At 38.0% G+C, this 11,787-nt stretch overlaps 1 protein-coding gene across 1 annotated transcript; it reads left to right on the plus strand.

Annotated features, from left to right (window-relative positions):
• The first annotated feature begins 1,147 nt into the window (after positions 1-1,147).
• On the plus strand, positions 1,148-11,521 carry ift27 (intraflagellar transport 27 homolog (Chlamydomonas)). The gene is made up of 7 exons (XM_054604911.1): positions 1,148-1,262; positions 4,356-4,436; positions 9,011-9,070; positions 9,369-9,428; positions 9,550-9,667; positions 10,180-10,289; positions 10,387-11,521. The coding sequence occupies exons 1-7, from the start codon at positions 1,230-1,232 to the stop codon at positions 10,489-10,491; spliced, it is 567 nt and encodes a 188-aa protein (XP_054460886.1). The 5' UTR covers positions 1,148-1,229; the 3' UTR covers positions 10,492-11,521.
• The last annotated feature ends 266 nt before the right edge of the window (positions 11,522-11,787 follow it).

The raw sequence follows: 11,787 nt of genomic DNA on the forward strand, positions 1-11,787 counted from the left end.
AGATAAGATAAAATAAGATAATCCTTTATTAGGACATTTACAGGATTACATCAGCAGAGAGGATAGTGCAAACAAGAGACATAGTAAAAAACAAGATCAAAAATAAGTATTATAAATAAGCAAATGAGCAATAAAAAACAGTAAAGAATCCACAGTAACTGAAATATTATATATTATATATACAGACAGAAACTATTATAACTATTGCATTGCACAGTGTATTTGTATTGACTACACACTGAGGTCAAACATACTAGGAAACACTGTTAATCTGTCATGTTTTTGTGGATTCTTTACTTTTTTTATTGCTTATTTATAATACTTATTTTGATTTTGTTTTTTACTTTTGTCTCTTGTTTGCACTATCCTCTATGCTGATGTAATCCTGTACATTTCCCCTCTGCGGCACTAATAAAGGATTATCTTAGTATCTTAGATAGTAAAAAACAAGATTAAAAATAAGTAATTATAAATAAGTAAATGAGCAATAAAAACAGTAAAGAATCCACAGTAACTGAAATATTATACATACAGACAGAAACCTTTATAACTATGATTGCACAGTGTATTTGTATTATAGTATGTGTGGTCTACTGACAGCAGCATGCCACAAGCAGTCAATAATAATAAGTTTACTCAACCAGAACATGATATTTTATTTCATTTTATTGATTTAATAATATCTCAGGACATTGTTTTCTATCTGAAACCTGCAGGAACAATAATATTATACATTTAAAAGTGATGCAAGAACCACTAAAGCATGTAAATCTGTGTCATAATTAGTCATCTGTGAGGCTGAGGTGACAGCCCGCCCTCTAGTGGCCGCACTGCGCACTGCATTCTCACTGTGGGTTAATATTACCTTCATTATGCCTTTCAGGTAGTTATCCCTCCCAACCTAAATACCACATATACTCTGCCCGACCACCTGGCTGAGCCCATGCACCATATCAGGGCCATATTTGTAGTTTTTTAATGTACCAATCTCACCATAAGCTGCACACATCTTGAGTAAAACTTGCCTGGCAGACCTGCTCAGGGAGAAAAAAACCCTCTATAACACTCATATTACGTCATCACAGCCAGCCAATGAAAACGCCTCTTTGAGCTGGTTGCTAGGAGACGCGTTGTGTTCGAAGCAGGAAGCAGGAAGCAGGAAGAAGAAACCGTTTAACGGAAAGCAGAGCGACGTTCAGAGCCGTAAACCAACGCAGCGTCGCGTTGCCATGGTGAAGCTGAGGGCCAGGTGTCTGCTCGTCGGTGAGGTTCAGTAGTTTAGTAAAAACCTGTAAGCTAACGATGCTAAAGCTAATGCTAATGCTAAAGCTAATGCTAATGCTAAAGCTAGCAGGAACACGTGTTTATGTGTTTATGTTATTTATGTATTCAGCTTCCATTATTTTATTCAACAGCTGTTTAGTTACATAATAATATAAATACTGAATGTTTATATATATATATATATATATAAAAAGTCACATTTGACAGCTGTTTAGTTACATTACATTACAGTCATTTATATATATATATCATATTTAACAGCTGTTTAGTTACATTACATTACAGTCATTTATAAGTCATATTTAACAGCTGTTTAGTTACATTTACATTACAGTCATTTATATATATATATATATTATATATAAAAAGTCATATTTAACAGCTGTTTAGTTACATTACATTACAGTCATTTATATATATATATATATATATATAAAACAGTCATATTTAACAGCTGTTTAGTTACATTACATTACAGTCATTTATATATATATATATATATATAAAAAAAGTCATATTTAACAGCTGTTTAGTTACATTACATTACAGTCATTTATATATATATATTATATATAAAAAGTCATATTTAACAGCTGTTTAGTTACATTACATTACAGTCATTTATATATATATATTATATATAAAAAGTCATATTTAACAGCTTTTATATTACATTACATTATATATTATATATATATATAAAAAGTCATATTTAACAGCTGTTTACACATTACAGTCATTTATATATATATATATATATATAAAAAGTCATATTTAACAGCTGTTTAGTTACATTACATTACAGTCATTTATATATATATATTATATATAAAAAGTCATATTTAACAGCTGTTTAGTTACATTTTACATTTTACAGTTACATTTATATATATATATATATATATATATAAAAAGTCATATTTAACAGCTGTTTAGTTACATTACATTACAGTCATTTATATATATATATATTATATATAAAATATTATATATAAAAAGTCATATTTAACAGCTGTTTAGTTACATTACATTACAGTCATTTATATATATATTATATATAAAAAGTCATATTTAACAGCTGTTTAGTTACATTACATTACAGTCATTTATATATATATATATATATATAAAAAGTCATATTTAACAGCTGTTTAGTTACATTACATTACAGTCATTTATATATATATATATATATATTCATATTTAACAGCTGTTTAGTTACATTACATTACATTACAGTCATTTATATATATATTTATATAAAGTTATTTAACAGCTTTTAGTTACATTACATTACAGTCATTTATATATATATATATATATATATAAAATATATTATATATAAAAAGTCATATTTAACAGCTGTTACATTACATTACATTACATTACAGTCATTTAGCAGACGCTTTTATCCAAAGCGACTTACAGGAAGTGTATTCAACATAGGTATTCAAGAGAACTACTAGTCACCAGAAGTCATAAGTGCATCTCCTTTCTTAAACAAGCATCTAAAAGCAGAAACCAGAGCAAAAGTATAGTGCAGAGGCAAATTACTACGAAAACAATAAGTGCAATAAACTAATACGATGTTACTATAGTTACTATTCAAACTAATACGATGTTACTATAGTTACTATTCAAACTAATACGATGTTACTATAGTTACTATTCAGGATTAATATAATACATAAAACACATATGATGCATTAATTAAATTAAACATAAAATAAGATAAGATAATACTTTATTAGTCCTGCAGTGGGTAAAGTGCACACAAGAGACATAGTAAAAGAAAGACAAGATAAAAATAAAATGCAATAAAAACAACTATTATAAATAAGCAATAAAAAACAGTAAAATCCACAATAATTGAAATATTATATGTACAGACAGAATAACTATTATAACTATAATTGCACGGTGTATTTGTATTGCACAGGTTTTTAGTGTCATGTGGTCTACTGGGAGTTGGTTGTGCAATATATATTATATATAAAAAATCATATTTAACAGCTGTTTAGTTACTATTCAGGATTATATAATACATAAAACACATATGATACATTAATTAAATCAAACATAAAATAAGATAAGATAATCCTTTATTAGTCCCGCAGAGGGGAAATGTACAGGATTACATCAGCATAGAGGATAGTGCAAACAAGAGACAAAAGTAAAAAACAAAATCAAAATAAGTATTATAAATAAGCAATAAAAAAAGTAAAGAATCCACAAAAACATGACAGATTAACAGTGTTTCCTAGTATGTTTGACCTCAGTGTGTAGTCAATACAAATACACTGTGCAATACAATAGTTATAATAGTTTCTGTCTGTATATATAATATATAATATTTCAGTTACTGTGGATTCTTTACTGTTTTTTATTGCTCATTTGCTTATTTATAATACTTATTTTTGATCTTGTTTTTTACTATGTCTCTTGTTTGCACTATCCTCTCTGCTGATGTAATCCTGTAAATGTCCCCGCTGCGAGACTAATAAAGGATTATCTTATCTTATCTTATCTTATCTTATCTTATCTTATCTTATCTTATCTAGTCGCGGTTTCATTTGAATCACTGTTTAAATGATCAAATATTTCACACAAAAAAAGCCAGAGAAACTGATTTATGTATCAGAACTTTGTCTTTTTTAAATTCTTTCCCCCCTTTATTCCTCACATCTGGTGACCTCTGGATGTCCAGTATTATTATACTAACTCCACCTGGAGCAGCTACAACAGTAGAATAATACTACATCTATTATAGAATAAATAGAACCAATCCCTTTACTTTTAACACTTTGGCTGCTGATGCTTTTAATGCATCTTATTTTATACCTTGTGAGGCAAAAGTGCGCGCCTCTCATAAACCAGATTTAATGGACAAAGAAATCAGTTATCAGTCAGAAAAGCAGAGAATTATGAAGCACGACTGAAGCAGACACAAATTATAAAATGATTTCTATCTCTGTGTGTGTGTGTGTGTGTGTGTGTGTGTGTGTGTGTGTGTGTGTGTGTGTGTGTGTGTGTGTGTGTGTGTGTGTGTGTGTGTGTGTGTGTGTGTGTGTGGAGATGCTGCAGTGGGGAAAAGTGCCCTTTCCCACATATTCCACAGTGACGGGACTCTCTTCCAGAAGAACTACAGCATGGTGAGCATTCAAAACAGAGAAAAAATAAAATGTTGCAGGTTTGAGGTCATGATCACATGAATTATGATGTAAGAAAGAACGTACTAATTGTATCTATCCTTTATTAATACAGAGGACCTTATGATTTATGATTTACTAATTTAAGATTGTTTGTTTTTCACTAAAACCAAAAAAAGATGCTCCCTCTATGTGATGCAATACAAATATGTGTGTCTTAAGGTGAAGTGATTGCAGTATGTTTTAGCATTTCTTTTGTCCAGGATTATTAAAACATGACATTTTCATATCCTCCCATGACACACATGCAATCCTGAATGTACTGCGGTGAATGTGGAGCGCCCTGAGCACCACTGTTACACCTGGAGTAAAGATGTGCTGTATTCTCCTCACACAATCACAACAGAGGGATGGAGCTGTTTAACAACTGCTCTGGGGATTAAGGGATTGGGCTGTGCTTCCGTGTCGGGGAGGGAACATCTCCTGAAGTTTCTTTTAACTAGACAGCAGTATGTTGGGTGTACGTGCTGCAATATTTATCCAGTCATTCGGTCTTTTCTGATAAAACAGCAGCTCATCAGTCGTTTAATGAGACAAAACTGCTGCTTTACTCTGCAGAATTGAAATAACTTCACAGGAAACACTCAGAGATCTCATACCTGCAGAGATCTTAATGAGCTCCACTGCATGAATTCAGTCGAGCAGCAATACAGAAGTTGTGCAGCAGGGTTGCATAATACATCCTGTACAATCGCATTCTTCAAATCTGCACGATCAATCCATCATTTAAGAATGAATGAAATATCCACAATAATAATGGTTTATTTCTCCCGAGGTCATAACATTGAATTTATCGTATCACAAGTGGCGTTTCTTTACTTCTTGCAAGCTTTCCAAGGACCTGCAGAGGTCTCTTAAGTCTTTCTCCAGGAAATCACCAAAGTGCAAAACAGCATAATGCACCGATGGATGCCGGTGCAGAGAGGCCCAATCTGCATTATTTATGCTAATCTGCACGAGGGAGGAGACTGTGTCATTAACCTGACTCGGTGATATATGGGGGTCACGGCTGCCCGCTTATTCCCTCCGTCAGTGTTCCAGCGGGCGCCGACTCAAAGCGTTCATGAGAGCGTGCTCAGCTGCAGAGCACGAACTCACGTGTGAACAGAAAGAGACGCACTAGTGCAGCCTGCAACACCTTCATGTTGGCTCACTAGTGAGTCTTATAGCTGGTTTGGGTCCAGAACAGGTTGGTGGGTGTGTACTGGACACAAAGTGTGTGTGTGTGTGTGTGTGTGTGTGTGTGTGTGTGTGTGTGTGTGTGTGTGTGTGTGTGTGTGTGTGTGTGTGTGTGTGTGTGTGTGTGTGTGTGTGTGTGTGTGTGTGTGTGTGTGTGTGTGTGTGTGTGCTCTGCTCTTGCTGTGTCAGCAGTATTGGGGGTTCTTAGGTGACAGGAACGTCGATAATTAATACAGCAGGATTCTGGAAAGCCACCAGAACAGGTACTTAACGAGCAGGGTGCACACACACACACACACACACACACACACACACACACACACACACACACACACACACACACACACACACACACACACACTGCATAGGCCTTCTTGCTTGTGATGCTGAAAGTGTCGGCTCACGTTGGACTAGTTGAGTTTTAACAAAGTAGAACGACGTTGCTGCATTTTTGAGTTTGCACCGTCTCTGTGTGTGTGAAGCTGAACTTCCAGGAAAGCTTTGACACGTCTTCACTGCATAATATGAAAATATAAAAAATATATAGAACTCCATGCAATAAGACAAAGAGAGAGAAGGGGAGGGTAAGCGTGTGTGGATGAAAGCCTTGTCCAGCAGACACCCCTTTATTAGCTGGATGCTCTGAAACAAATGCTCACGGGGGAATCGCCGGTCACGCTCTCTGCTGTTGCTATGCAACCGTTAAAATACCTATTTGAAGCCAGCCCCTTGCTTGATGTTAGCTGAAATATTTTTAACTTGTTGCCCACTTGTCGCCAAGTGCTTCATGTGAAAAAAAAATCCAGCTTCCCAAAGTTTGAAGCTTGTTCACCGTAAAAGTTTGATGAGTTTATGTGTATATATATATATATATATTTAGAAATGTGGTTCTTCTCTATAGTGAGTGTTTTACTACAGTAGTAACAGAAAGGGAGCAAAGCCATGTTCTGCTGTGGACGTATTTTAGACACCTAAAAGAATCAATATCAGTTTAAGTTCGCGCTATATTAAGAATGTTTTCACCTCTTTATCTTTCTGACGGGGACATGAAGCCGTTATCTATGCTCTCTACAAAGACACCAGACTCCATTCACAAAAACAGTCATTTAACCTGCTGGTCTACTGCTGCCTCCATCGGTTAGTTAGTTTGTGTTATTGTGTCACTTTGGTGTTTTAAGTCACACAATAACTTGATTTATTCCCTCAGTAAACATTGTAAACATGAGTTTATGGTCTCAATCTCTAGTTTCAAGTCTTCTTCAATACAGCATGATGTTCATTTAGTAAATGATGCTCCATTTAGAGTCAAACAGACCATAAAGCAGGGGATGCTTTAGGGCGGGGCTACACACTGATTGACAGGTCGACACCAGAGACGTATACGGCGTCTCTACGTCACTCCTCCTCAGTCCATATATGGTCACTTCTGTTATATAATGAGACTGGTATTAAGAATTGGTGAAGATAAACAACTTCTGTCCGTTCTACCAAACTCCTGGCTAGACGTTGGTACGTAAAACTTTGGACTTCAGTGTGTCAATAGAAACCTCAGTCCTAATATGGTCACTTCCTGTTCATTGATTGCAAAAAAACAACAACATGACGACGTCCGTAATCCAAGTTGGCGACGGCAAAATAGCAACAAACCAATGAGTGACGTCACCATGACTACGTCCACTTCTTATTCACAGACTGACCGTAGATCTGCTGACCACATTAAAGACATTTCATTTGACTCCATTAACTTTAGGAGAAGTTCCAGTAAGTCTTTGTGTTTTGTCGTTCTCGTCATAAACACAGTTGTTAAACAGTGTTGAACATGTCATGTTGGATTTTCTCCTCACTGTCTTCACTGCGGATGGAAACAGAGAACAGCGTGTCCTCTCCTCTCCTCTCTAATGTGAACGAGAAGCCGGCGCCGTGCGGAGTTATTCCTCGTGTTCTTCAACTTCTGATTCTGAAGGGTAGCGGAGGCTGTCGGCCATTCTCCTCACGTCCTCCCTTTGAAAATGTCAGACGGCCCGTTAGCAATATTCCAGGCCTATTTGTTGCTAATGGGCCCTCATTGGCATTCCAGCAAGAGGCTTCCTATGCATCACACCAGCTCATTAGAGTGTGTGTGTGTGTGTGTGTGTGTGTGTGTGTGTGTGTGTGTGTGTGTGTGTGTGTGTGTGTGTGTGTGTGTGTGTGTGTGTGTGTGTGTGTGTGTGTGTGTGTGTGTGTGTGTGTGTGTGTGTGTGTTTCCAGTATCGGACACGCTCAGTTAAGTGTGGAGCTCGGTGAGATCAGATCAATTCAGACTCTGGCGCTGATGTGTAGAAACCCTCGGCCCCGTCGCTCCTTCAAGGTCGCCACTGATCTCGCTCACCGGCGGTGAAGAGGCAGAGCCCGCAAAAAACCGTCTGCTCCACTTAGGACTCCGTTAGATCTGCAGATCCTGTGAAGAGAACGCACATCTGCGATCAGACCGTATTCATCACATCCTCCTCTGCTTTTACATCCACCACCTCTGTTTGCCCCGTATTCACTCTGAAGAACGACGTTATGTCTCCGACCTCTGCAGCGAAGCTCAACAATCTCTTTCTGGAAACGTGGCACTTTGGGCGGACTCCAAAAAAACAATCTGCCACCTCAATTAATACACCTCCACCTCACCAGAAAGAAGAAGGGTAGAACAGTAGGGGTGTCAATCACTTTTCATGGGCAAGATTTGATTCAAAATCGATTCTCGATTCAGTACATGGGGGTTCAAATTCCTGCATCTTGTGTATAAGAAGTGGTTTTTTTTGCGATCAATGAATGGAAGTGACCATATATGGACTGAGGAGGAGTGACGTAGAGACGCCGTATACGTCTCTGGTGTCGACCTGTCAATCAGTGTGTAGCCCCGCCCTAAAGCATCCCCTGCTTTATGGTCTGTTTGACTCTAAATGGAGCATCATTTACTAAATGAACATCATGCTGTATTGAAGAAGACTTGAAACTAGAGATTGAGACCATAAACTCATGTTTACAATGTTTACTGAGGGAATAAATCAAGAGAGAAGTAGAGTCATTTTCTCATAGACTTCTATACAACCAGAGGAGTCGCCCCCTGGTGGACAGTCCTCTCATCTCCTCTCCTTTCTTAAAGCCACATTAGGAATGTTGGAGCAGTTATTTGAAGAACAATTTAACAAAACATTTACAAATAAGACATTTTTTCATTCAAAACAGATGGTAGATGTTTTTAGAATGTTTTATATCATTGACTTGAACTTCAGGCTTCACAGAGCTCTTTTACCTTTCCTTTACATAACCAGCGTTCTAATCATCATATGCTTGTGTTTGGTTGTCAGACAGCCGGAGTGGAGCTTCTGATGAAGTGCGTCAACATCCCAGAGACCAGCGACAGCGTGGTGAGTCCGTCCATCGTCTCTCCTCCTCCTCCTCCTCCTCCTCCTCTGTCCTCCACGATGTCTGTTTTCATTAAAGTGGATAAATCACAGGAGGGAGGAGGTGAGATTTGTAGTCCGTCTCTCGGAGTGGAAGAACTTCTCCCAGACATTTAATGTTGTTAGTTTCTCATCTGCATTCAGAGAGCAATAAGGCGGCACTGTAAGACCAACGTTAATGTCCTTTTCCAGAGAAAATAGGACATTGAAAGACTAAATCTTCATGTTTAACCCCCCGCCCCTCTTCTCCTCCCCCCTCCAGGAGCTCTACATCATAGACTCTGCAGGGAAGCAGACATTAGTGGACTCCTGCGAGAAAATGGTGAGACTGCTTCTCTAACGTTTTTGTATTACTTCCTATTTGCATGAAACTAGCGAAACTCCCCATCTTCACATAAAGTACAAACCACTCTCCCCCCCACTCTCCCCCCCCCCGTCCACAGTGGGGTGAGCCGTCGTTGCTCTGTCTGGTGTTCGATCTGACCAGCGAGCCGTCTTTTGCCAACTGCAGCCACTGGATGGAGAGAGTCCGAGCCCACTGCGGAGGTCTCCAGCTTCCAGGTACCAAACCTGTAAATGAGCACTGTAGTGCTGGACTTTATACTTTACTATAAACATGAAAAAAGGTTTAATAATAGCAGCTGAAATGCAATTTTTAAAGATTAACATATAAATTGGAGTTGTAATATGGAGATTTTTCGTTGTTTTTAAAAAAATATTAATTCATTATTTTATATATTTTGGGTTTGTTAACATTACAAATGGGGCTGTATGTTGATTTGATTTCCTGATTATGTTGATTTTTGCCTCCTCATTAACAAAATCCTTCTCTAAAAACGACCAGACCTATGTTATGTATGTTGTTGAATTTTGTACTTTCCAACAATTTTTAAAACCCAGAGCAATCTCTAATGTTATCATCGTGTTTCTTTATGTGTCAGCGTTGTCATAAACTGACATTTAAGCCACATTTTTACGATATATTCTTAAAATGTTGGTGTTTTTTAAGTGATCAGATTCTTTTCGATGTCAACGCCTCCATGTGACTCTTCTTTATGTATTTTTGGTCCCAGGCGTCCTGGTGGGAAACAAGTCCGACCTGTCTTCCAGAAGGGGGGTCGAGGCGTCCGTGGCCCAGGAATGGGCCCAGAGCCAGGGGTTGGAGTACCACGAGACATCGGCTGTGAGTGTGTTTCAATCCGGACGTTCTTTGAGGTCGTATTGTATTTACGTACCAGCAGATAACGGCGTCTCTCTCTCTCCACGTTTGTCTCTCGCAGAAGGAGATGGAGAACTGTGAGGCGCCGCTCCTGGCTTTAGCCCGAGCCTTCCACGCTCTCTACCAAGAACGTCGGGAGACCATCCAGAACCTGAGTCCAGGATAGACCCACCTGGATTCTGATTGGCTTGTTCAGAATGATATTTTAACCACGAATAAAGTTGTTTTTCTATGATTTCGTTGTGTCTTTATCTGTCTCTCTCTCTCTCTCTCTCTCTCTCTGTTGCCTCCCCATCGCGTCATTTCCGTCGTGTCTCCTTGCGGCGGCGCTAACAACCAGTAATCACTGTTCTAATTAGCCGTCTCCCATTAAAACCAGGTCAAAGCCGTGTCCTTGTTCTCTCAGACCAGCTGCCACCGTTCAAATGAGGGCGCGCTCGTTTCCAGGCCAGACACAATGTTGGTTTTTTTTTCATATCATTGAGCGCTGCGTCACAGTCGTAAAACAAGCCTCCGTCCTCTATAGTGACATTCAGTCCCTGAGTTTGATTTATTTTCTTTACCAGCCTGACATTTGTTGAGAAATGTAGGACATTTATTAAAACCACAGCCGTTATTCACAAATAAAGAGGTCACGATACCAATCTTTCCCTTTTAAACGTCCCAAAGTTACCAGCCAAAACTTCTAAATGTTCCTTTTCTTCGGTATCATCATCTATAGTGGTTTAAATGATAATATAAATAACTGTGTTTGTATTTAAATACTCTCTTTACCAATAAACCTCCGTTAGCGCCGTTGTTTAACCACAGGTGTGTATTACTAGTTTGCACATGCTCAGTAGGGATCAGACAGGATGTACAGATCAGCAGCGATTGACACGTGTTCATGCTGTGGAGCATAAATGAGCTGATAGATGATGAAACAGCATTCTTGATACTGGTATCGGACCAACTCTATTCTAGATTTAAAGGATTATAACAGGAAAGAAAACAGATTTGTAAGGAGGTTGTAAATGTTGTAAATGTTATTGAAGAACAATGTTTTCGTATTCCTTGAGGATCGTTCTTCTCTTTCTTGCTGTCTTCATTGTTTCTGTGTCTGCAGGTGTGTTTGGTTGTTTTCTTTTTGTTCAACATGGAGCCTATAATATAAATGCTGCCTGTCACATTAGTGTGGATAAGCATGGAGGTTATACATCCTTTACTTATGTTTTTGTACCCACAAATGTGCAATAAATGTTTGTAATATCTGTGGCAACTGCAGTTCTTTCCCATAGCTCTGACAGAGACACTGTTGTACACGCACACACACACTCACACACACACACACACACACACACACACTCACACTCTCACACTCTCAACAGTTCTGTTCATTTCAAAAGGAACATCATGTCTCGGGAATATCACTTAATAACATCTCAGGATGGAGAGTGTGTGCCGCTGCTTATTGCTTTGGGAG

Source organism: Anoplopoma fimbria, chromosome 9, assembly GCF_027596085.1.
Source record: "Anoplopoma fimbria isolate UVic2021 breed Golden Eagle Sablefish chromosome 9, Afim_UVic_2022, whole genome shotgun sequence".
Lineage (NCBI taxonomy): Eukaryota > Metazoa > Chordata > Actinopteri > Perciformes > Anoplopomatidae > Anoplopoma > Anoplopoma fimbria.

Coding starts and splice junctions, on each gene's coding strand:
- ift27 (XM_054604911.1), top strand. CDS start 1,230: ATGGTGAAGCTGAGGGCCAGGTGTCTGCTCGTC. Junction 1,263..4,355: donor GGGCCAGGTGTCTGCTCGTC/GGTGAGGTTCAG, acceptor GTGTGTGTGTGT/GGAGATGCTGCAGTGGGGAA. Junction 9,668..10,179: donor CGGAGGTCTCCAGCTTCCAG/GTACCAAACCTG, acceptor TTTTGGTCCCAG/GCGTCCTGGTGGGAAACAAG.